Below are 27,398 nucleotides of genomic sequence, written 5' to 3'. Positions count from 1 at the left end.
ATACCCTGTGCTTGAATGGGTTCATAGTTACCTGGTGACATGGTGATGTCATCTGCATAGTTTTGGTACTTAGATGTTGTTTTTTTAAGATCTGAGCTAGAGGGAGCATGTAGATATTGAATAGGAGGGGATCCAGGATGGACCCGTGGGAACCCCACATATGCTTTTTGTCATCTCTGATGTAAAGTTACCTACTGACACAAAAAAGTAGACTTTCAACAACATAAAATTGTGAATTTTAAGACGTGTAATAATGACTTAGGTAAATAAATTCTTAAAAAAACATGTGTACCCACCTCAATTTGAATAAGTACTGTTCAGCTCACAGATTATTAAAAATGAACACATAAGGTTTCCGCCGACAGCTGGTTTAGTTTAGAGACTGAAATATGTCCCCTTTCAGCATCAACTGAACACGGATCTATTTTTTTCCAGCTATTTACACATTGGAGATGTCTGTGTGGATTCAAGGTTTTTCTGTTTCTGGGTTGAAAGCACCCTTCATGTCTCATGACATGATTGAAGCTTTCAGCCTTATCCTGAAAGAAGAGTTTCTATGAAATCACCTGCTACTATCTGAAAGTGAAGAATACATCTTTATTTTCTAAAGAGTGTCTACCTTATGGCAGACTGTGATCCAAAACCTTTACTCTTCCCTCCATATCCCAGGAGTTTTAAAAGCATTGGAGAGATTATAACTAGTGTCTTTCTAATACCCCTTGTTGGCTCACTCCTTTTCCATCTGCCTCTCAATTTAGGTTGTTCTCTTTTCTAGGACCCTCCTTTTAAACTAACATTATTGAAAAGTAACAGCACCACATTCAAATTATTGAGATTATACTAGGATAATGGATAAACATACCCATTTTCAAAGCAAAAAGAATACATAATAGTACAGTTTTTTTCATTGCTGAAAGGAAGAGCAAAGTTTTCAAATATTTGCCTCATCTGACCAGCCATAAGTGCCACGAACCAGAGACAGAGGACCCAGTATTCAGCCAGACAAGAGAGGTTTTCAGCAAAAAACGGGATTTAATAATAAAACAGGGACAGGCAGACTCAATGATCAAAAGGGCAGTCCAAAATCCGGTACACTAAATGCAGTCCAAAATAGGCAGAAGTACAGACAAGGATAAGGCAAACTCAGAATATCACAAGGCAGGTCCAGGTCAGAAAAACAGGTAAGCAATCATACAGTGCAAGAAAATCAGGTTCAGGGATCAGGCTGGCTCAGAGTCAAAAAGGCAATCGGGTCGGTATCAACAGGGCTATCAGTAATACAACGCTGGATAAGACTCATCAAGTGGTTTGAATTGATCTGGCAGATTTCAGGAGGAAGAGGCAGGTATAAGTAGGGGAGTGAGCAGGTGAACAGGAGTGAAGACTAATTACAAGTGAGCAGGTGAAACTAATCAGGGCAAGGGAGCTGACTGATTGCTGAGGGGAGAACAAACCGAGCTGATAAAGTGACAGGTAAATAACAGTTAATCTAAACAGAACAACACGTCTAAAACAAAGCCAAAACAAGAAAGAACCCAAAAGCAGAAACTTAACTAATAAAACGAATAACCTGAACCAAGACAAAACCCAAATCATGACAATAAGCCTGAATATACAGTTTGGGGAAAGATTTAACATGCACTTCATCACAGTAGTGAAGCACATATTGTTACACATTTAATTGTATTTTGATAATTTATTTGAATCATTATGTTCCATTAAATTATTATAAAACACTCAACATAAATGGATTTTTAAAATAGGAATTGTGGATTTCCCCTTATCCACACAGGTTCATAATTATACGCAATGAATCCAGCATCTGCATACAACCCCAATATTGATTTGTGATATGTCTCCTAGGAAGATTTGCCTCTGCAACATGCTTCTTGTGGCCATCTTCAAGCTTCTGGCATAATTCTGGCTGGATATTAGACCTCTCATCTTGTAAGAGTTTAATTTTATAACGATCCACAGATTAAAATTTTTGTTCAAGATTGGGAATGCCCTTCTAGAAGTTTAATGTTGGAACACCCAATTGCCCTTGTCTTAGTTTTAACCACATAGCTGTTGATTGGAAGTGAAGTTGAATGATTTTGTGGTAGTCCTTCACAGCATCATGCTCCACAGTTGGTACAGTGGCCTTAGGGTTTAAAGCCTCACGTTCAGTCCTCCAAATATACTTGTTGTTGTGTCCAAACAGGTCAACCTGCATTTTGCTTGTCCACAAAACTTTTCTCAAGAAGGTAATTGGATTGTTGGATTGGATTGGCAGCTGCAAATTACAATGAAAACAAAGATGTCAGTTTTGGAGCATGGCTTTTTTCTTGGTTGCTACCCTCTTAAATCCATGGTGATTTTAAACCTGCTCCTCTGTGGACATTAACAGTGCTGTTCCTCTAGTTTCCAGTTTATGGAAGGCTTTGGCCTTGGTGGTTCCGTGGATTTTTCTGGACATTTCAACCAATTTCCTTTAATCTGAGGAGGGTAGTATAAATCAGAGAGAGTGGCAATAGGGGGCTTCCAACAGTACAATGATCCCTGTCACACATTAAACTGGAATTTTAACAAACAAAAAAGTTAAACATTAAGCTTATGGCCCCCAAAATCAATTCTAAGGAAAATGTATCTACCATGCTTAAAAGCCAGGTACATTTAAATGAACTAAAGTCCAGCAATTATTATGACTTCTATCTTTATATTGGGATGTAAGGCAAGGCAAGTTTATTTGTGTAGCACATTTTTTTAAAGTCTTCTAGGACATTTGACTTTTAATCCTGGAAATGTTCTTCAGGTGATAAAAGGCTAAGTCTGTTTGTCCTTTTGTGTCTCTGAAAGTTTAGGTTGGACTCCATCTCTACACTGAAACTAGATTACATACTGTTTGCTTTAGATTCAACTCCTCTACCTCTAATTCTCAGCTCATGTTTTGCTCTTTGTATCCTCACCCTTTTTTCCACATCTGGCTAGCAGTCAGCTCAAGTATAGAGCCAACACTTCAGCCGTGATGCTGCATGACAGAGCTTAAAACACTTTTTATTTGTTCCTGGTTTAGCTTGGTTTGCCTATTTTAACAATTGCAGCTAACCTTGTTCTCCTTTACTTTTTTTTTAGCACCCTTTGAAAGACGAAACTGTGATTTTAAACCATAACACCCAAATCAAATTATCTGTAAAGATATGGAGGGAGAAGAATATACTTTTCTGGCTTCATAGCAATAAAGTGATTCCCAGTCCTCTCTCTACTGAGTTGAAAAAAAATAAAAAAATTGATGCATGCAGCTTAGCATTTGCTTTTGAACATGAGCGATGAATTCTGCTGGTGGAGCTCAAGTCATTTCACGGCTTTATGGCCAGACAGGGCAGTGAAAGTTGTTCTAACTCCTCACATAAGAGGGGGGAAAAAAACTGAAAGAGGATTTCATCTTTTCTTTATCAGTAAAGATAGATACTTCTACAGCAGGCAAAGACAAGCAAACCTCTTGGAAAGAGCAAAACAATTTCATAATACTTAAAATTCCGAACTGAACATGCATTACTGCAACAAGTTAAACATTTTGCTTGTTAGTACAAGCCATTGTTTTCTTTCCCTATCGATCCATCTGTCTGCCTGTCTGTCCTTCCGTCTGTCCTTGGTCATAGAGATAAGGTCCAAGACTAAAACCAAATAAATCCCTCTCCCCCTCACCCCTCTCCTTTGGTTAACCTCAAAGCTTCCCCAGGCCAGTAGGAATGAATAGCACTTTCTGGTTCTGCCCCAGCTACCACTGTTAGTGAGAGATGCCTGTAAAATCTCAAAAGGAAGCTATACAGGAAATACCTTTCAACTACCTCTGCTGACTCTTGGAGCGCTCGAGCCTTGCCTTGTGGTGAAACTGTTTCTTCACTTGATGGATAGAAGGTGAAATCTCTTTACTGCAGAAGAAGCCTTGATGCATCTCTCTATCTCCTGCTATATTCTGCTATCACTAACCGGTCCTGTATGGATTTTGCACAGACTGGCCGGGTATTGTAGAAGTCTGGGCTAAAAATGAGTGAAACAAGCTGGGTTAACTAAATAAAACCTAGATTGGTGGAACCAGTTGGTTACGCTATGTAGACTGTTGTTGGGTCTGAAAAGGGTATGAAGAAAATCAGTTCAGATTGTGCAACATACCCAACACCCAAATGGATACCGCTCGTCTTCTTTAACCCCCAGTCAGTTGAGGCAGATGCACGTTCACACTGAGCCTGGTTCTGCTGGAGGTTCTCCTCCCTGTTAAAGGGGAGTTTTCCTCTCCACTGTCGCTTCATACATGCTCAGTATGAGGGATTGCTGCAAAGCCATCAACAATGCAGACGACTGTCCACTGTGGCTCTACGCTCTTTCAGGAGGAGTGAATGCTGCTTGGAGAGACTTGATGCAACCTCCTGGGTTTCCTTAGAGAGGAAACTTTCTGACCAACCTGGAGGATTTGATAGAATTTGACGTTGTAAAGTGCCTTGAGATGACATGTGTCATGAATTGGTGCTATTTAAATAAAATTAAATTGAATTTAACTTATTACCCAGAATCGTTGCAAATCAAATATATCTTGGCAGTTAATGAAAGTGTCATGATCCCCAGGTTTCTGGTTATTTTAAGGCTCCTGGGGATCAAGCAGTCTTGTTAGTATTTGCAACTCTTTAATATAGTTTATTTGTCTGTATATTCTGCCCTTTTCTTCTTGTTTCATGTCCTTAGTTAGTATTATGTCGATCATGGCTTTAATCATTGTGTTCACCAACCAAATCTGTAACTTGGCCTTCTGTTTCTTTATTAAATAACATGCCTATGCAAATTCTCAGTTATGCGGGTCATCGCAACAGCAAACAGACTCAAATTGGAGGCAACCCTACTTTCGCTCAGTTCTTTCTGAAAATGTTTCAAAACCTTTCCAAGAGTCTCTGTCTATTCTGGTGGCTCGCACTCGAGCTAAAGTGCCTCCGATTAAAGCTTGTTTGCTGTTTATAAAAAAAAAAACATTCACTTCACCATGCTGCTTCCTCCCTCCTGCCCATCAACAAACACACCGAACGTGACAGGCTATTTCTCATCCGGGCCTCATGTTTCAGCTATTTCCACCTTACAGTATATCGGCCCCCTAGGTAGACTTTGAGTAGGTAAGGGTCTTGAACAGAGATGGTCAAGTCCTCAATAGCCTGTGTCCTCTTGGGTTAATAGGTCCTTCTGTTTTAATACCTCTGACTCAAATAAATGGTTCATTACCAGGCCTCTGCAGAAATGCAGAGGAGGCAATTAAGCCACTAGTTCAACTGTTTTAAATATATGTGACCCATCTAAGACATGCAGGGCACTAGCTCTAAAAGACTGGACACCCCTGGTTTTAAATATTTATTTCTGCACTTGAGGCAGACTTTGAGAATTAATTTGAACAGAACCGTTGATCTGAACACAATCCTCAGACGGCAGGGTGACAGCAGTAGACAAGGTTTGCCCAAAAATAGTGTATATCTGTATATGGAGGCTATGATCCTTGCCACAGGCATTCAGCATTCAACTTCCCAACCTCAGGACTTTTGTTGCATGTCTCCCCTCATTTCTCTCTGCCTGTTCCCTGTCTGACGACGTCGACAAAGGCCACTGGTTTCACAAAAAACAAAGTTTCACCCAAAGTCTCTGAACATTATTTGGTTGCTATGGTTGGTACACCTCTTTAATGTCACATAGGGTTGCAGACAGACTTTGACACCTTTTCTTTTTACAAAAAGGGACCTGAAGTTAAGCCATGCTGTTGGGAGATTGCAATGTACCCCTTTCCCTCCTGTTTCGACTACTGCCTTAGTCTTAATTGGTCTTATTCAACTATGTTTTCCTCAATGGAGGATATTTACTTGCAACTCCACATGCAGCGTTTTGCCACACATGAATATTCACAAGGTAATTTTTCAGCTTGTTAATGAATTCATAAAAAAAGAAGAAAAAAACCTGTATAGCTACAGCAGCAGGTGAGAATCTTGCCCCGTGAAACCCTTACACCTGGCAGCCTGCCAGCTGGACCACCTGCGACTCTGCTTGCACATTAGATCAAGTCAAGGCAGAAAACTTTGCTCAGGATTTAATGATGCAGGGAAAAGTAATATTCATTCATCTCCCCTGGCCGAGTCACAGCAGGGATTCAAAGCGGAGACGTTGAGTGTAGCTGCCAAGGATTCTGGTTGCCATTGTGTTGGATCAAGTCACAATTTCTCTAAACGAAGGTGGAGAGCTGGAAAAAATAATAACACTGCAAAGAAAAAACAAAAGAAAGTTGGATGTGCGCAAGAAATATTTCTCATTCTTTCTCTTAGAACAACAATGACACATTCAGCGACACATGGACACTCAGAGAACAGAGAATCCCTCCTGTGTAGAAACTTTTCAAGCAAATTCAGGGCTGCTTGTTCAGCAATACTGGTGTTTTTATTGAAATAGTAAATCTGTTTTCTGTCTATTTCTGATTCCATGGAAGATTTCTTCAATGGTTAAGACAGAAGCAAATCAATTAAATTTTTTCTTTGAGAAATTGAACAGGAATTGTTTGTTTGTGTACAGGATATACACAATTTTCTGGGGTTCCTACTAAAAGGGTTTGTTTGTTCCAGAATTGTATAAATATTAAACGTCTGTCTTGTTCATTGCAGTTTGCTGAGGTGAGCCACATAACTGTTGCTGTGCATTGGGTCTATTAATCGATAGAACCAATGCATTACAACCTATTAGAGTGTTGGCTAGATGCATAAAACAAATCAATACATGTGCCATAATTTTCTTCAGCTGAATAAGAACAAAACCAAAGTAATCATTTTTGGTCCAAAGGAGGATCGATCAAGAGTTAGCACACAGTTTCAGTTACTACAGCTAGAAACCACAGATCAGAGCCAAAATCTCGGTGTTGTGATGGACTCAGACCTGAACCTTCAGAGGCACACAAAGAGGGTTACTAAATTAGCCTTCTTTCACCTGAAGAATATTTCCAGGATTAAAGGACTAATGTCCCGGCAGGAACTTGAAAAACTCGTCCAGGCATTTATTCTTAGTTAAACTGATCACTGCAATGGTGTCTTTACAGGTCTGCCTAAAAAGTCAATTACGTAGCTGCAGCTGATCCAGACCTCGCTGCCCGCATCCTCACTAAGACTAAGAAAGTAGAAAACATCCGCCCAGTTCTGAAGTCCTTCCACTAACTCCCTGTATCTCAGAGTATAGACTTTAAAATACTTCTGTTAGTCTATAAATCACTGAATGGCTTAGCATCTAAATGTATCAAAGATTTGTTATCAGTGTATCAACCCTCCAGACCACTCAGGTCTTCTGGCTCCAGCCTGCTCTGCAGAACCAGAAACAAACAGCAGTTAGATCCTATGCTCCACTTATCTGGTTAAATTAGTTTACTAAACTAAACTGTTTTACTGAAACATCATTAGTTTAAGTTTGTAGTCAGAATCATTAATATTTGCTTTTAGTTTTTTATTTGCTAAGTTTTTTGTTTAAATTTCCCTACATTGTGTTCCAACCGTTCTTTTACGTGCTTGTATTCTGTTTAATCATGTTAAGCACTTTGCATTTCCCTTGTACTGAAATGTTCTATACAATAAACTTGCCTCACCTAATGACAACAAAGTCAATAATCATTTTAATTGGACATTTTAATTTAGGTTCAGTCTTTTTAATACAGACTGCCCCCACAACGCTGGCAAATATAGACAATTGATGGAGTATTTTTTTCCCCACCAATTATGTTTTTCTTTTTTATTCTTTCAATGAAGTGTCAACCAATTTAGTCACAGTTCTTTTATTCACAGTCCTCACCATTCTAAATGTGTTTTTTAGTTTACATCCAATCTTTGTATGGAAAATGAAGCCACGGAAAAATATTTCCATTACAGTTTTAGTCAACAAAATCAATACTGCACAATATGATAAAAAAATATATGTCAGGCTCAGGAATCTTAAGATTGTGCATGCACTTACTCCAATTCTTCTTTATGCAGAATTACCTGGAATAACATATATGGATTTGCATTTCGTTCCAAAAACAATTCATGACCCTAAAATAACTAATACAATCTATAAAAAATAAATATATTTGCTAATGATGTGGTGTTATCTCTAAAAAACACAAATCCCTTTTTTCCAGACACAGTAACCCAAGTAAATAGGTTTTCTACTATTTCATTGTTGGGCATTAATATTTCTAACGTTCTAAGACTGAACAAGCTGTCACAATTAAATTACATCTCATTACTGAAAGCAATAGAAAATGACCTCAGTTTTGAAGAACTGTCCGTCTGTAGCTAATAGGTTTGTCTGGACTAAACACCATGTTACTTCTAAAAATAAACTGTATTATCTTTATAATCAAGGTTAAATGATCCCAGTCTACTAGATTCTGCTTTTTTGTTAATTTCTCTTTTTTGATTGTATCACAAATACTGGCTCTTGGGCTGGTTTATTGTGACGCAATTTGTGATTATCTTGCAATGTGCTATATAAACACACCTTTACATATGTTTACTTTGCATAAAGTTAATCACACAATGAAGATAATCTTAACCATCTTTTTTTAGAGAAAAAGCTGCCCTATCACATTTAGGCAACCACCTTCTCCATAGGTGTGTCTGGAATGCCATGACCAGAAAAAAAAATAAAATAAATCATACTTCATCCCCTCAGGACAATTTTGTAAAAGAGACAATTAAAATACATAGGTGAAAGTGTAATAGTACAATTTTCTGGTTCACTGCCAATCATAACTTCCCAAATCTGAGTTTGTTTACCTAAATCACATACACAGCAACTATACAGGTCCATTTTAATTGACTAATTGATTAATTATGCATGTTCTGAGTTTGCAGTCTGTTAAGGAAACTAAAAATGTATTTTAAAGCACATTCATCGTATGTCCTTGTTAACTATGCCAAGTATTTAAGGCTGCTGCTTTGTCTCCTTTTGGACAAAGATATGCTCGTGTTTGCCCACAGCCTAAAAAAAGAACTCCTTCTCCTGGTACTTCCTTTGACTCAAGTGTAAATACTGCTGTCGCATTTGTCAATCACACCGAATGTTCATTCAGGAGTGAAAAAAGATGTGTCATGTAATCAGAGCCAGAAACAAAGCCCATATTTATTCAGCAGGACAGCACCGGCACGCTGCACTATCAGCTCCTGCGTGATGGAAACCTGCCATCGGCAGATTGATTGTCCAATTACTTTCCCACTTTCTGCTTTCCGATGGGATCAGTTGAGCAAATGGCTGCAATACTTCATTTCAAATAGGAGTGCGGGACTGATGTATGCAAAGGAACTTTTGATATATTTCCAGTCTGGATGTAAAGGCAGTTTGGTGGGGACTCAGAATGGCTCCCAGCAGGAACCTGTGCTGCCTTTAGTCTGAAACCACTGTAGAGCTCTTTGTGGGAGGTCTGCCGCTATGTGTACAGAAATATCAGGAGCAGATTTTTATTACACTGTGGATATTTTAACCTCCCATTTGCATACAGTGTTATTTTACAATTTTCATTCATTTGTTCCATTTTTTAACATATGTTTATTGTATTTGTTAATGAATGAAATAAATCCATCAAATCAATAGTAAAACAACTGTAGGAGGACAGTGAAGGCGATGAATGTTGCGTTGAGGAAATTACCCGCTACCTTTTCATGCCGAAATTCAATCAGTCAGGAGGAATGACCACATCAAGAGGAAAAAAAAGGCTTTTCCTGAACAAAGCTTTTCTTCTCAGGCCGCAATTCAAGATATGAATGACACTAATGGGGTCGGAGCTCTGACACGTTTGCCATTTCTGAAAAAAAATGTCCCCTGAGTTGCTGTATTTATTCATCAGTTTGAAATTTAGAAATGCCACTTTATGAATCAAGATTTGTTTCTAATGATTTTTATGGGTAATTTCTGTTTGTCTTGTGTATATGTAGACCTTTTGGTACTCACTGTTTTTATAATTCATGTAATGCCCAACCACAGTGACAACATTCAGACTAGATACAAAACTACTTTGCTGAAACAGGATCCTCTCCTCCCAGGGTTACATACGCCCCACATGACCCCCTTGCACGCTGCTTGTTCTGCTTGTTCTGTAAAACAGAACTTTATGATATGATTGTTGAAAGTAAGTGGAATAACCAATTCTTCGTGTTGACACCTACTTGTTATGGTGGGTGGGTTATATCAGAAAGAAAGTGAGCGTTTTGTCTTCAAAGTTGATGTGTGGAGGCAGGAAAAATTGGCAAATGTTAAGATTTCAGTGAGTTTGATACAGGTGAGTTTGATAAATCACATTGTGATTGCTGGAAGACTGGATCAGGGGATCCCCAAAGCAGTTGCTTTTGTGATGTTTTCAATAAACCTGATCCATGGAAGGAACAGTGGTAACTGGCGATAGGGTTGCCAAGATTGTCTTACACAAATGAAGCTCAAAGGCTGGAAGTTGATGCAGGATGTTAAAACACAAGGCACTTTGTAGTGTCTGGTACAGTATAAAAACAGACCAGCCTCAACTTGACCATGGAGCAATGAAAGAATGTGCTCTGGTCTGGGGAACAACATTTTATTTTACATCAAATAGGAGGCAAACTTTGTGTGCCACTGATCTGGAGAGCGCATAGGACCATTCTCTGGAAACCTTGGAGCTTTACATTTAGATGGATGTTACTTTGCTGAAGTATTGTTGCAGACCATGTATGAAGCGAACAGTATTCACTGATGGCTGTGAATTTTTTCAGCAAGATTATGTTCCCTGTTATGATGCAGAAATAGCTAATTAGTTAAGGAGTACAACAAGGAGTTTGAAGTGGTGACTTGGCCTCCAAATTCCCCCGATCTCAATCCAATCAAGCATCTGTGAGATGAGCTATTCAAAGAAATCTGATCCATGTCGGCCTGACCTTGCAACATCCTGGAAGTTAAAGATCTGATGAAACGTTTTGGTGCCATATACCACAAAACACCTTCAGGGGTGTTTTTGTACTTCATCTTTTAATGGGTAAGAAATGTTTTGCCAAAAAAAGGGATATGAAAACACTTTTAGGCTGGTGGCCTCATGGTTGTTCTTGAGAGGAAGTTAATTCTGGAGAGAAAAATCTATTCTAATAATGGCTTTTTGACCAGTTTACATCAGACCCCATACTTTCATTGAATAAGAACTGTATTTAAGTTTCAGGACTTTGTTCTAAATAATTTAGCTCCTCTGGCTGCCTGAGAGGGCTGCTGTCAGCACTGCCGAGCTACTTTGAAGCCTCTTATCAACACATGCAGCATCACCATCAGAATGATGGAGCGGCAGGGAGAGGAAGCCTTGGCGATGGGGGAGATATGGACTGATTTGTGAGACAGGCGAAGGGAAAAGGAGAGAGGGAGTGAGGCAGCAGTGCAGAAACACTGAACAAAGTTCGACATGTTTATTCATTCCGGTCGGTGTGTGCGTTTCTGCTGCTGACAGAGAACGAAGGGAGATAATGAGGTAATGGTGCTCAGCGAAGTGTGACGGAGAGACGGCAGATATGAAGCGCGAGACAAACGACGGAGGACAAAGGCAGTTAATTGAGAGTTGCCATTTAGAGATGTAGAGCCATCAATGGGAAGGTGTGTGTGTGTGTGTGTGTGTGTGTGTGTGTGTGTGTGTGTGTGTATGTGTGATGGATTCAGACGTCTTCCTGGAGAGCATAAAACAGTATGTCAAGTTTACTGTCAGAAAAAAAATATATGAACCGCATATACTGTAGCTCCAGTGATATATTTATTGACCAATGTGGTTTTAAGCTTCATTTAAAGAAAATTTACTACCCCATTATTGTTTGTGCGGCTGGTCAGGCCACGACCCGAAGTGGTGAGCTCCCCTCTGGTTTCTGAGCAAAAAAAAAAAAAAAGTTGTGAAATTATTCCCAGATTTTGGTACCTTATAACCCGAAAAATCCATGCCTTGCCTTTATGCAGTGTATTTTTTTCCCCTTTGTTATACTTTTGCTTTTTTTAGTTGTGCTGAAAATATGTTATTCTGCTGACAGTGACTCTCCCCCGTCCTATCTGCTGATAGACACAACGTGCTCCATGACCTAGACCTCGGGTGATGGTTTAGAATTTGTTTCTCGCAAAATAACTGCAAGTTTTCTTATGAAACTCTACAAACAAACTCAACTAGATTGAAACAAAAAGGTATGCGTTGGATTGCTATGTAAAAATAATATACTTTTTTGGGGAATAAACCAATAGCTTGGTGGCTCCCAGTGGTCACAGGGCTTTTGGGCATCATGTTTAAGACAAAGCAGATGCAATAAAATCTTCCAGATTCTGGGACAAAAGATTCTGGACGATGAAAACCAATCAAATAACCACAACATAACTCCAAAACAAATTGAGTAGGTCTTCTCGACAGGTCCTCTTTGTTTGAACATTTTGTCTCTTCTCCAAGAGATTTCTTCAGATTGAGGAGTTGCAGATAAACTCAGCCTTATAGGCAATCCCTTCTGTGCTACCTTCACCACAGAAGAGCAACATCACCAGTCCAAGATTCAGTGGTTTACACTCATCTGCAGGCCAGCGGTCACCGTTTCAGGGATGAAGATGTTCATCCCTGAAAAAAGATTTAATTTTTGTGAAAAGAAACCCGTCCAATTGCCCCCCTCTTACAATGCTGTTACTGTGAGTATGACTCAGTCTGCTGGGAACAAGAAAAAGGCCAGCAGAGCACTAACGTTGTTAGGCAGATGGTCCGCTCTTGCATGTGAGCAACCAGTTTTGATTGTCACTGTCAAATTTATCGATTCACCATGCGAAAGTACTGCTTATACGTTTTTTTTTTTTTACATAGAACTCCTTAGACTGAGGAAGTCTCCCAGAGAAGAGACAAACCGTTTCAACAAAGAAGAACCCTTCAGAGGACGTACTCAACTTTTCTTTTTCTGTCTGAATTATTGAGATGCATCAGGATACAGCATATCTCCTTTGGTCTTTTGTGCTACGGATTATAGCTCGCTGACTTTTTCTGGTTTATATGAAAACGTGATCTCCACCATATCAGATTGATTTTTGTGTGTCAAAGCTGTGTCCAGCTTAATATTTGTGAGAAAAAGCCGTATCATTAACTGTTACGTATTGGATTTCTGAAATATGCATTCGTTTGTTGTAACTATACATGTAAACCAGGCTGTTTCTAAACCATTTCTCCACACAGCGGCAGCCCACTGGCAGTCTAGAGCTTGGATGATGGCCGCCCTGTGTGGGGGAGGGGGGGGGGGTGAGCAGTGCATACACAACTGTGATTGACACTGCTAACAGCCAATCAGAGCTAGACATTCATCCTGGATCTGATTGCTTGTTGCTAACTGGGAGTGTTGTATTTCAGCAAATGGTAGTAGGAGCATTGGGAGGAGCCAGAAAAGCTTAATTTTTTTCCCCCCACACATTATCTATATTATATTTTACTTTCAGGACAGAGTCAGTTTTAAATAATTATGTAAAAAATACATTTATAGAAAAGTTACTTACTGCAGCTTTATGGTGGTTATTTGGAGTGAAGGGAGGACTCCTAAAGACCTTTTTTGTCTCTGTGTTGACCCATCTTCAAGGGTGTAGTTTGTTGGAACAGCATCTTATCTGAAGCGGATAAGAAGCAGTTAGAAAAGCTCATCAGAAAGGCCAGCTGTGCCTTTGGATGCCCCCTTGACCCAATACAGCTCGTGAGACACAGAAGAAGAAGAACTCTGGCAAAAAATAACATCACTTTTAGACAATGTCTCTCACCCCATGCTTCTGTGATAGACTACTACATCCTAGATGCACAAAGGAGCATCATCACAGATGCAGGAGCCATTTGTGCTTCTTCTACATTGCCATTGTCCTCTTACTGCCCAGGCTCTTATTCGTTTTAATTATTTTCCCTTGTGGGAATCTGCATGTTCCATGTGCTTTTCACTTTGCTGCTGGTACACTTGAATTTTGTCTTTCCTAATCCAGCGCGTCCCGTAGCAGATAGACTTTGACTTCTAAAAAAGGATAAAACAGAGCAGCCTTGGAAAAACATGTTCAGCCTCCTGCTGTTTGACTCCACATTGTGACAGCTGACATGCCATTGGACAAACATCCAAAAATGCACCGGGATGTGGGAATTTAACACTGGTCCAAAACCCAAGTCATCAAATGAATAATGAGCTCGGGGTCGGGAGGAAATTAAAAGGGAGAGTAATAGAGTTCTCAAGGACGAGGGAATATTTTGGGAGAATAAATATGAAGCTTTGGTTTTTGGGCCAGAATCCACCACATACCACGTTGGATCTAAATCTAACAGAATATTGGTGAATTGCCTCAGGCTAGCTGTGGCCAGAGGGCTTTCTCCTGAACATTTGCATGATCACATTTAGGGCTGTGAATTAAAACATATTGTAAAATTCTAAGTGAGTTGTCAGATTTTTTTTAAGTCAAGGCATGATGTCTAATGATCGTGCATTTTACATTTACATACATGTATTATTGCATAATAGCTCAAGATCTATGTATTAGGGATGCTTTCTTAAAATTAGACATGCCTGACTGTCAACATGGGAGGAGATCAACAAAAGCAACACAGTGACTGACATCAAACCCATCTTTAGCAAAAAAAAAAAAAAGCAACTTTATTGAAATTCAAATTTGAGATAAAGAAGAAATGAAAATCAATGCTGGAAATTCAGAAAGTTACAGCACATCCAAACTGCTTTTAAAATCTGATACCTTTTGAGTGATTCCAAAATTTCTCAAAGCTCTCAAGTGACCTCAGCATCCTCAGCCCTCCTGTTTCCTCCCCTGCACGTTTTAATAAAGACTAATGTGTTTGCCGACATTAGCTCACTCTCATTACATTGATTAATGGCCTCCTTGCATTCGGTAAACAGTATGAGCAGTATTCCAATTTATTCAGGGAAATTAACCAATCATAATTAAATGCTCTGATCGTATTCTCTCACCTCTCAATGAACAGAGCCTTTTCACACAAGGGCCAAATGTGCCCTGATTAATTTTTTTCCTCATCGTCTGTCGCTACAGGGATGATGTAACCCTCGCTTTGTAAGGCGTAGCGTTCATGAAGGAACACAGCCCTCCATGTAATGGCTCGATTTTAATGGGTGTGTGGGAGCACACGCAGAGGACAGTTTTCTTCGGCGTATGCAGCTGACCTCTGGGAGACCTTCTTTCCTCGCTGGAAAGTCAAATTTCAGTTTTTCGCGGGTCAGATGTTGAAGAAAATAAAAAAAAAAAGGTGCCCTCAGTAAACAGAGTTGACCTTCAGTGGGTTCAGATGGAATCTGCAAAAGGGAGAAAAAAACTGTACCTTGAACTAAAGGATGAAAGGATTTGATTTGGGATTAGTTTTGGATGGACTGATAACCAGGTTTTTTTTTGTTACAAAAAAAAAGATGACTTTTCAAAACACAGTATGTGTTCAGATTGAAAGGATTAGGTCAAAGAAAGTGGCAGATGTTTGTGAAACTGAATCTGAAGTTGTTTCCATTCAGGTCTGATCACAACCAATGTCAGTCCAGTGCAGTCCAATCAATCCATTCAGATTTAAATGTTTAGCAAAATAAGACAAAATATGCAATACATACAAATCTATGGTATTAAGGCTGGACAATAAAAAAGTCTAAAAATACATAGAAATATGATTATATCTTGAAATCGTCCACCCATCAGTTCATTCATCCATCCAACAAGCAATTCCTACTATCCATCCATCTTTCCTCACTCATCCATCTGTCCATCAATCTACCTATCGCCATGTTTCTCAAAGCCATCCAATCAATGTCAACACAGTCTGTGGTTTTACAGGTACCACTGTTAAATTTCCTGATGTTTTGCTGCAGGTTAGAGCATATTTCTGATTCACGCTGTGCAGTGAAGAAAGGCAGCACAGATAGCTCTGCACTTTCCAGGAAGGCAAATAAAAGTTTCTGACAGATAAATTGAAAAGGTCAACATTTCAGCTTTTCTCAGTCTGTTAGACAGGCGGCATTGTGGCTGTTTGTAAAGAAGCTGTCAAAGTCATATGTCATGTTTTGACTGCTTTAAACCACTGAGAGCTCCAGGAGCGAACGTTCTCATCATCCTTCAGCATTCAATCGAAAGAAGGAAGAAATAAAAAAATAAATAAATAAATAATATACATATATATATATATATATATATATATATATATATATATATATATATATATATATACACACACACACACACACACACACACACACACACACACACACACACACACACACACACAAACACACAAACAGATAGATTGAAAGACGTAAAAAAATATTGCATACTTTGCGTGATGACTAAAAAATCAATGATTGAATTAAAATCTTACCAATATATTTAGCCCAGGTGGACCGGCAGATCGGGGCCTTGTGTGCAGTAATGAGGGGGGTGTTCTGGTTTGTAATGGGAATGAAGGGGCACAGCTGAGTGCAAGTAATGAGTGTGTAAAATATTTTTTTTCAAAGCAATTACTGAAAGAAGAAACATGGAAAGAAGTACTACATCCCTTCATGTCACTCTCTATTTTTCTGTGCAGAGCACCTTAAGGTGGCCCTGGAGGATTACCTGATGAGAATCCCCAAGGTTCGCATCCTGAGGACTAAAAAGAGGGAGGGTCTGATCAGGACTCGGCTGCTGGGAGCCACCGCCGCTAAAGGGGAGGTCATCACCTTCCTGGACTCTCACTGCGAGGCCAACGTCAACTGGCTGCCTCCTCTGTTGGGTGAGGGAAACACGTGGGGATTCACTGCCTAGTTTTTCAGCCTCTCATCTGCAAAGGAGTATAAGAACTTCCGCTTTGAGACATGTATTCTTTAAACACGTCCTTGTTAAACACCATTAAAGAACATAGAAAATAGAAATATTTCCTAAAATTAAATCAAAATAATAATGATTTAAACTAGCTTATTCAGCCCTAACTTAAGTCATTTCTTTTGTCATGCTAAACTAATCGTAGCATTAAACACACCCAATATCTTTGTTTTCAATAACTATTTGACATTATTACGTTATTTTTGGACATTTTAAGAATAAAATAAATGCCTCGAATCATTCAAGAGAAATCAAAAGCACACAAATGATGTTATTTATTTTAAATATGGCTTGTGTTTAACAATTTGGGACAGGTTAACAGTGAGGTTTTGGAATTAAGCAGTGAGAAAGTAGTTGTTTTGGTCTATATGTGAACTGCAAAAAAACTCAACCAGGCATTTTTTCACCGAAAGGTTCAAGTTAAATCATATCCATACATACTCTATACCATCCTTAAAAGCTGGTGGCTATCTCTGGCAGTCACTGGACAATACCAGAGCACACCCTGGACAAGTCTGTGGACAAATAATAATATTTTTGTAACTAAACTGACTATGTTAATTTACACAAAACAATAAATCAGCTTTGGTAGAAAAACCCTAATAGTGGCCAGTTTTTTTAACATTCAAATGAACAAGTAAAGCTCCTAAAACCGGAATGTCGTGATAAATGCAAAGACCTTTGTCATTAATTCATTATATGTCTTGTAATTTTGATGACTGCTGCCTAAAGTTAATGAAAACCTAAACTGCACAGTTTAAGAAAATCTAAATATTGCATACAATTAATAAAAATGGTTATTTTAAGCTTCTGAAAAGTGGTTCATTTCTTTGCTCTTGTTACTTGGTTGGGGCTCCTCTTGCACAAAATGCTGTATCCATGTTGCGGATAGGGGCCAGGACAAGGGCCAGGTCCTGCTGGAAAGTGAAATCAGCATCACCATAAAGCTTGTCAGCAGAGGGAAGCATGAAATGCTCTAAAAGGTCCTGGTAGATGGCTTTGATGGTATTGACTGTGGACTCCTGAAAAAAAAAAAGTTGACAGACACCAGCAGACCTTTTCCTTTTCCACAAATGTACACCTTTCAAAGCTACTCGCTTGAATTACTTGGAAGTTTCTTTCTTTCCATCTTATTGTGCTCAACTCTGGCAGGCCAGTGGGCACAATAAATGCAAGATGGCAATGCCATTGGAAATACGCTTCCACCAGCCAAGAGTTTTGCAGTCAGCAACCAAAGTTTGACTGGCCAGGTTATATCAGGTCATAAAAAAAAACGTGCATACATTTACAAAATGTTGTGATTTTCTTTAAAATAAATCCTCACTCCCACTGTCTCAAGCATGCTTCAAAACTCCTTTTTCTTTACTGTTAAACCAATGAAGTCACACACCATTGATACAAACACGTTTACAGGCACATCACCCCCACTGAGAAGCTGAGTGCCTCTGCTCCTTCCACTTGGATTTGCTCACAAACACATTCTCACTTTCTCAATTACCCTTTTTGCTATTTAGGACAGCTGTGTAGCTCTGCTTTCCAGGATGATACCGACCCACTTAGACTCATTTTACAGCTCTGGAACACCCACCCTTCTAGATGTTTACAAATCTATTAGGGATTGGACGGGTGTCTAAGACAACCCATGTAATGTGAACATTACTTATATAGCATCAATTCAAACTAGATTCTATCCTAGCACATTTTACAGGACAAAAACATCTAAACGGCCAGCTGAAGGAATAGAATCAGCGAAGTCGCAGAAACCCTGCCCTCTTTGTAAGCATGGAGTGACAGAGGAAAGAAACAACTTTGCTTTAACAGGAGAATAATAATGTAGAACTTGGCTTGGTGGCATGTGCACTGATTTGTTGCAACTAGCTGGGGGTTCAGAGGAAAGACAGAAAACATGGCTAAGCATACATTTAGTGTGAAAGAAAAACAAAAAGCACAGAGTTTTTTGCAGCAAAAGCTTAATCAATGACTTTTTCTTGGAAAAAGCTAAACTCAGAAACACTGGCTAAGACGTTCATGAAAGAAAACCAAAGGCAGCACAAAATAATCTGATCAAACAATGGAACAGCACTGCTGAATGACTGGTCCAGAAGAATAACCATGAGGAAGAAAATATGGAGACACTGAGAACATTCTCTAATAATAACCCATGGTAATTATTAGCATCACATATTGTGCATCATTGAAGCTATCTAATCTCTGTGTAGAAGTTTTAAAACATACAACTAAGTAAACATTCCTATGAAGTTTAATAAGAGGAAGCAGCATGATGTGAATCGATAACAAAACAGTTACATTCAGTTAAACTTAAATGCAACCAACATTTAAATGCAATCAATTTAAACTAACTCAAAATAAAATCTCTGTTTAAATGATCAAATTTATAAATTGTCTTTAGATCGAGATCGCACAACTTTCTGTTTCACGTTAATACCTTAGGTTCCATATCTCTCTGTGCTTTATAGACCGAATTGCCCAGAACCGGAAGACCATTGTCTGTCCCATGATAGATGTCATCGATCACGACCACTTCGGGTACGACACACAGGCGGGAGACGCCATGCGAGGGGCCTTTGATTGGGAAATGTACTACAAACGGATCCCCATCCCTCCTGAGATGAAGAGGAATGACCCTACTGAGCCTTTTGAGTGAGTAACAACAAACGTCAGTAATTATGACAGAGGTTAGCTTTAAACAATCAAGTATCTTCTCCAGCTTTGAGTTTCGATTCGACTAGCCTCATACTAAAATATACTTAACTTAATACGGTAGTTTGACATTTTGAAGTGTCCGTATAAAAAGGTGACTCAACCACAACAACTTCAACTTTTCTTCAACATGTTTTTTAAAGCTGGAAACATTATTAAGACATGGAAACAAACCAGCTGATGCTGAAAACTTGACCGAAACCAACTTTAATAACAGCAAATACAGAATACAAAATACAAAATAATTGTTTTCTTTTTTTTCTTTTACTTGATCTGCTCAGTTTTAGAGCTGTGGTTCAAGACAGACATGTCAACAATAAACTGTGTCCACTTTAAATTCTAATGTTTTGCATATCTAGGTATGTTCAAATGGACTGGCAGGTTGTCATATTATTCAAATATAATCTCAACTGTATATGAACCATACAGCTGATTCCATACTATCATGATTAATCAGGGCCTGCTGCTTCCATATGATTTAGGAAGGAAAGAAGTAACCAGGTGCTGTGAATGAAATGCTCTTTGTCAGTGTGACCAACTCTATAAAAGCAAAGATTTGATCAGTTTGTTGTTCTGTAGAGTACAAATTTGTGTTAGCACAATGCCAAGATATAAAGACATCACCACTGACCATGGGGAATCAACGGTTGTTGTTTGAAGTCTATCATACTTGACTAGAGCAAGAAAGATTTTTCCCTTTTTTTCTTTTTATTGAAATATTCTGGAGTAGAAATCGAGGCCACCTGGCCACTAGTTAAAGTTTGGCACTGGTTAATGCAAGCAATATTGGAAAGAAGTGCTTGACAAAAGTCGTCAACGATGACGTGAGAGACATAAAGATCACAACTACTAAGAGGCATTGCCGTTGAAGGTGTGGAGTCTGCTAATACGAGCTCATACTCAGAGTTTTCAAAAAAGGTCCAGTGCAAACTTAGAGAAAACTGGAATGAATTAATCAACTGTATAACTAAATATCATCATCATCTGCTAATATTGGTCAGTTGAGAGAAAAAAAATATCTATAGGCAAATAGTATTTTGAAGGGAGCAGATGTTTCCATATCTCCCTAAATATATTTAGAAACAGTCTAAAGCTACAGACTGGGGGAAGCCACACAAGGCAAAGTGTGTGTGGAGGGAAGAAATGGGCCATAGTCAGAGCTGTATGCTGTATTAGAAGGAACACAGCTACAAATAGTGGTCTATGCATTCCTTGTATGTCTATAAAATAGTTTGTGCCTCAAGATCAACTGAGAACCCTTCTGCAATTCAGCTTTATTCCCTCCAGGTCTCGTGCACTGGTTCTGTAACTGTTGATACCGGCCAGACTGAAATATTCCTCTGTTAAACAATTCAGCGTCAACAGAGTCTTTCTCTGAAGTATTCACGCATTGCAAGTGGCAAAAATGAGAAACCCTCATGGCACGCAACAAAGGTATTTATAGAAACTGTTGAATCATGTGGTTTACATACACAATGACCCAATTTTGAAACCAATAGCTCAAAATCCCAAGGAGGACTTTGTTAAGGTTCGACATGTAGCGCAGGAGTTAGAGTTCATCCTGCAATTGGAGGGTTGCCGTTTCCGTCCCCTGCTCTGACTGTGTCAGTTGTTGTTTCCTTTGGCAAGACGCTTCACCTGCATTGCCTGCTGGCGGTGGTCAGAGGGCTGCCTGTATGGCAGCCTCACCTCTGTCAGTCTGCCCCAGGGCAGCTCTGGCTACTAACATAGCTCACCACCGTCAGGGTGTGAATATGTAAATGACTGATAGTAGTGTAAAGCACTTTGGGGTCGTCGAACTGGTTATAGAGTAGTACAAGTAAAATATGTTGTATTTATATCATATTTAATAAATTTTGTCATAGTGGGAATAACATTTGTAATTTTGTACACTTTATGTTACAGTATTATTTTTATAGTCGAAACTTGATGAGCTTGTTACGGCCTATGTAAGAATGTGTGAAAAAAAATATTTTTATCACACATTCATCCTGTAACAACATTTGGATGGTGGATTATAGGTTTTTATCTCTTCAACTCTTTTTATTCCAAGATGAAACAGTTAATTGTACTAAATGCATAGTTTTCGAGTGACTTCCATGAATGTCTTTAGCATCTTCTATGTTGCTTTGATTATTTCCTGCCATGTAAAAACAGCAAAGAGCTGTCTGTTTTATACAGTGGTAATCTTTTGTGGTGTTGTGGAATGAAGGAAGCCCTGGAGGGGTTTCTCGTGACTGACTGTTCAAAATCTCCCCCAATTTGTCTTTAACTGATCCCCCTTAGGGACATATTTGGCTAGGGCAGACCACCTGCTGGGACGCTGCCGCCGCTCTTCTATTCAATCAAAAGCCAGTAACCATAACAATTAGGAAAACATAAATGCAAAGTTAAACATATTCCTTGCACTGAGTAATAAAGTTGGTGATGGGTAGACAAAGAAGATCAGCTTGTTCAGGAAATGCTTTTGCCAGAGGGATAATTCATTAAAGACTCAGACAAGTGTTTGTGTTTGCACTTGCAGCCCTAAATGTTTGCCTCAGGTGAGCGGCGACAACAGTCACGTTCAGCAGCAGCACAGCAGCTAACAAGCCCTTGACTAGGCAGCACATACTGTCTACTGTGGGCTAATTGATGGTGCTCTTTATTCAGCGGGATGTGATCGAACATAATGTCAATAAAAATACACGATCTCTTTAAAACCAAGGCCGTTTTTCAAAACTCAAGTATGTAAGTACATTCTTGTCTACTTGTTAAGGTGGTACTTGGCAATTGCAATTAACGTACTTGCCGAGAATGCAAGCACACAGTATGGGATCACAGCCAATATATTTTCCAACGTTTTAATAAATGTCCCTCTTTTACTTGGGAATTTCATTATTTTCGCATTTATAATGGATGATAGAATAAAAAAAAATGACTTCACACATGTAAAAATATACATAATTTATTAGGATGAAGTGAACTAAATTGAAACTTTTTAAAAAGAATAAGCTAAAATTTTATTTTTGATCATAAATGGGACTTTATTAAGCAAATAATGGGGGTTTACCACCATAATACATTACATTTTCAGACTTCTGGTACTGGTGAGATATGGAAAAATCATAAAATAATAAATAGTTCACACTCAGTTAAATTAGGTTTACATGTATAGCCTGGCATAGGGAAATGTGTATATTTTATATGTGTATATTTTATGTAAAGTGAAAGTGCTCTGTAGGATTGTTAAGAGTTATTGTATTAAGGTGTTTAATTTTCCTATTATGAATTTAAATGAATTTAAATTTGCTAGGGAAACAAATAAAATGAGTTTGTTTTGTAAGGAAAAACTGCAGTTACACAGTTTACAAAATATTTAACTTAAAACAAAAATAAACAACAAACTAATTAACCTAAATCCTCAAATGTCCTGAAAAACAATAATAAATTCCAAGCTGTGGTACCTACAACAGTTATCCACCACATATACTAATGTGCTTTATATCTCCCTTTTAGCTGCTAGAAATATACAAGTAGCTGAAAATGGCTGTGACTTGCTGAGATCAGGCTTTGGTTAGAGGGGAAAACACACTCCGTCCCCCTACTAAGCCTGCACAGCAACCGTGGCCTGTCAGCAAAGCTGTGCTGCTTGGATTTAAAAGTAGGCTCATTGTGGAACTAACTGCATATATTAAGTTTTGAGGTCTACTTTCTAGCGTAAAACATTTTGAAGATACTTTTTGTGGCAAATTAATATTGGTATAAAATATAATATATAAAGATTGGTGTTGCAATGCATTGTGGGATACCTTGTTTTCCCAAATATGCAGAACAATGCATCCTGGATAAAATGGGCGGAGCAAGAACACATCAGGGATTGTACTTGCTTTGATGTAATTAGGATTGGAACAGTAGCCACCTTTCATGAAGTTTCACAAGTACGTGAGTAAAGACAAGTACACATATTGAGAAATAGCTGAGTACCACATGAATCTTCTATTATTAATGTCAAAATATTGCACTCATTGATGCAAATACTCTGAAAGAAAACTATGCAGTACTGCTTTACATAATGAGGTCAAGCAATATATTCAGATAATTAAGCCTGAGTCTGATAAAAAAGGCACTTAAAACCATTGAAATATGAACTGCAATGAATGTATTATTAGAACACTGAATCCCCCGAGCATTCCTTTCTTTTTCTTTTATTTTTTTTTCTGCTGTTCCTCGAACTGCGTATTATTTATGTTTCTGTTACTTCACAAGTATGTGTATAAAGGTTATTTTCAAATGAAAAAAAAAAAACAATATTGAGAAACTCATAGTGTAGAAGTAGTATAGTAATTTTTGGTTTAATTGGTGAGAATTAATTATTTATTGCACTGAGCAGTCTCTAATTGCATAAACAACCATCCTGTAGATCTAGAAAAGGTGTTTCAGAAATACTTACTTATTGGTCTGCATCCTGGAAACAAAACAAATATGGTTCTACATTTCAAATAGTAAGTAGTTTATGCAATTAAGCCCCAAATTAGTCATACCTCTAGAATAAAAACATTATTTTCATTAAACCAATAAATTTGTTCCTGAAAGGTAATGTGATATGTTTCCCCAAATAGTTAATAGTTAATAATTTAAGAGGAGTATCAACTTAAAAAAAACAATATGCCTTTATTTACATTCTCATTAAAGATTCTATAATGCTTTTTAAATCCTCCAAAGTCAACTATAGGAATATATATGATGAAATATGGCCTTTGGCACTATGGAGTAAATCATTTATTATGAAATATTAGTTGTGTTCTGGTGCTATTTTTCCAAATCGTAAGAAAGACCGTTAGCGCCACTGTGACACCGCCTCTCCCCATGTGGGGTCGCCCAAGAGCTGCTGCACTGCAGCATGGGATCAAAAAAGAGAAGTGGTTGCCGCTGTGCAGATTAGGTGCTAAAAGAGCCATTTTGTCTCAACTTTGAACAAAATTGACCACGCGCTCCTTCATATCACCACTTGTTGGTGTTGTTTACTTGCCAGGGGCAGCGCAGTCAAGGTAGATACTTCCTGGAGGGGGCGGGAAATGACAGCTCTATGTAGAGCCTGGTATAGCCGCTCATTTTCCAGGACAGGGATGGGCTGCTGCTCAGAGATTAGGATTCAGTGTTGTGATTACATAGACATGCATTAATCAAGCAAAATACCACTTTGGACATGATTTTGATTAAGGCATATCATCATAATATAGTTAAAAGCTCAAAAAAGTAGATTTTGCATGATAATGGTCCTTTAATGTTTATATGGGCACACAATCTATTAATCCGATCATGATATGCATTTATATGCACCTGGCTTTATTCGTAACATGTCACTCTGACATGCATAGTTTCCCTAAAAAAGACTGAGAATAAGAAGAACTTCCGTCTGCTGAACAACAAAAAATAGTAATCAAAGCAGTTAATTTGTCATCTGAGCACCCAGTCTGGACATGCACCAGCTTCTAATTACAGTTGAAACGTTACTGAAGAAATAACAATTCTGAGTTTATTTAATGTTTCGAACATGAGCCCCAACAGTTTCCGTTGGAGTAATCCATTCTGTCTCTGCACACTTTCGGTAAGATGCAACCAATGTGTAATAAGAGCGCCCGTTGACCCGGGCAAATTGAGGTGACATACTGGGGCATTCCAATATTAATTTCTCTTCAGGAAGCTCATTCAACCACTAATTCTCCAAGAGCTTTAGCCATGGTCCGTCTATCAGGCCTATAAATGAGAGCTGGTATGTAGATTAACCAGAGAATCTACTTTTTAATTCAGTTTCATCTTCAGTGAAGTTCTGATGAATTCAGATCAATTCAGTTAGACCTGAAATATTTAATACTACTGGCAAATTTTAGGTTTAAATTCACCATCATCTTTCTTCTGACTGAAAGTGAGATTAACATTTTGGAGTCACCGAGCCAGAGTCCCAAACTGAATCTGTGGAGGAAGGTAAAGGTTAGAGCGATGGACAGGAGATCTTACGAAAGGCTGCTCAGCAACTGTAAGAAGAGTTTGACTGTTTTTAAAAGGATCCATGATTAGTTGAACATGTTGGCCTAAATATGTTATAATCTTGCATTTAACTTTAAAAATGCTGTTTGTGATACATAAAATTCATAATTACTTAAAAAATATGATGGGCACCAGCACCCCTCTCGACCCCAATAGGGATAAGCTTGTATAGATAGATGATGGATGGATGGATAGATGGATGGATGGATGTCGCCATTTTTTCACCCGGGCAATGTATGCTGGGTTGTATTGCGTTTGACTGGTGTAAATTTAGACAATGCCACAGGGCGTCGCTGTTGGCGGTAATTTCAAAACAAAAACAACTGAAAAACTGAGTTGAGTTGTCATCACTTTCCTCGTGAAATAAAAAAAGCCAGTGGAAGAAGACAACTTCTGAAAGACCCACATTTGTGCTCTCAACACTTCTCTCCAGAAGACTTTGAGTGATTTGTACCAACAAAATTGATGAAGGAGCTAACAGGTGGGCGTTACCCTCACAAGCTAAAACCAAGTGCCGTACCGACTATTTTTTCCCACAAAGCACCTGAACCCCACTGCCTTGCGAGTGAAAGACGCTGTGAGAAATATCAGAGACAGGCAACACTGAAAACCCTTTTGAATATTGAAGCTACTGCCACTGTACAGTACTGAATGTGAGATCATGGACCTGACACCGGACCGAAGACCAGACCCCAAATAGGTGTTAACAGCCCAAAGATCCGATTATTTTCTTTGTTTTTCACTCCGATCGTGAAATTCTGTGCATGTACACATAGCTAGTGTCTCTGAAAACAACAGATTCTCCTGAACCTTTCTCCCCTGTGATTTCATGTCAAAACAGTGAATGGAAGTGGGTGGATAAACTATTATTACTAAAACTGAATCAAGGGGTGTCACAGAATTATGAAAATTCAAAACCGTGCAAGTGAAACAACATTTTTTGGCAAAAAAACATGGTGGTACAATAGTCATGATTTATTGTAAGTGGAAATAATGAAACCTTTATTTTGATACAAATCTGAGGCTGAACTCACAACATTGTTTAATTGTGAAAGCAGATTTCTTCACACAGTTTAAAAAGACTCCTTGTTTTGGAAATTAAATGACTCCTTACTTTTGCAAAATAAGCTTGAAAAAGCTTCTATTTGCTGGTTGTAGTAAAAATTATAATCCAAAGTTATGACACAGTTATGACACATGACGTAGTATCCCATGATGCTGTTAGGATTCGAGGATTCTTCAAGAAGTCATAAAATGGCTTGAATAAAGTTAATGGCAATATTGCTTAAAAATGATATATATACTGCTCAAAAAATAAAGGGAACACTTGGAGTTTCATTGTGTTGTTTAAGTGTTCCCTATATTTTTTGAGCAGTACATATTTTTCCTGGACACAGATCCTGCTTCATGCTTCAATTCCCATCCAAGACAAAGAAAATATTACTGTCATTGGTGGATTGGTCACAAGCAAGTCTCAAGCCAAAAGCAAGGGTTAACTGAGTCTCACTCTTTTTGTCTTCCAGATCTCCAGTGATGGCAGGCGGATTGTTTGCTGTGGACAGGAAGTGGTTCTGGGAACTGGGAGGATACGACACGGGGCTGGAAATATGGGGAGGAGAACAGTATGAGATCTCATTCAAGGTAAAAGGAGATATACATTACACAGATATATAATAGTACACATATATTGAAAAAATATATATATATTACACATATATATATATACATAATAGTACACATATATTGTAAAAAAAAAAAAAAGATAAAAAGTAAACTCTTTTGCTGCCAGA

At 38.5% G+C, this 27,398-nt stretch overlaps 1 protein-coding gene across 1 annotated transcript in view; it reads left to right on the top strand.

Annotated features, from left to right (window-relative positions):
- LOC105933727 (polypeptide N-acetylgalactosaminyltransferase 10) overlaps nucleotides 1–27,398 on the top strand; it is a 75,858-nt gene that overhangs the window by 34,583 nt on the left and 13,877 nt on the right. The window contains exons 5-7 of the mRNA XM_036142799.1: nucleotides 16,583–16,768; nucleotides 19,335–19,518; nucleotides 27,132–27,249. Of these exons, the coding sequence (XP_035998692.1) occupies nucleotides 16,583–16,768; nucleotides 19,335–19,518; nucleotides 27,132–27,249 (488 nt within the window). The remainder of the gene's footprint in view (nucleotides 1–16,582; nucleotides 16,769–19,334; nucleotides 19,519–27,131; nucleotides 27,250–27,398) is intronic.

The sequence above is a fragment of the Fundulus heteroclitus genome, chromosome 11 (genome assembly GCF_011125445.2).
Source record: "Fundulus heteroclitus isolate FHET01 chromosome 11, MU-UCD_Fhet_4.1, whole genome shotgun sequence".
Classification (NCBI taxonomy): Eukaryota; Metazoa; Chordata; class Actinopteri; order Cyprinodontiformes; family Fundulidae; genus Fundulus; species Fundulus heteroclitus.
Note: the sequence above shows the minus strand (reverse complement) of the source record. Positions and strands in the feature narration are given on the sequence as shown.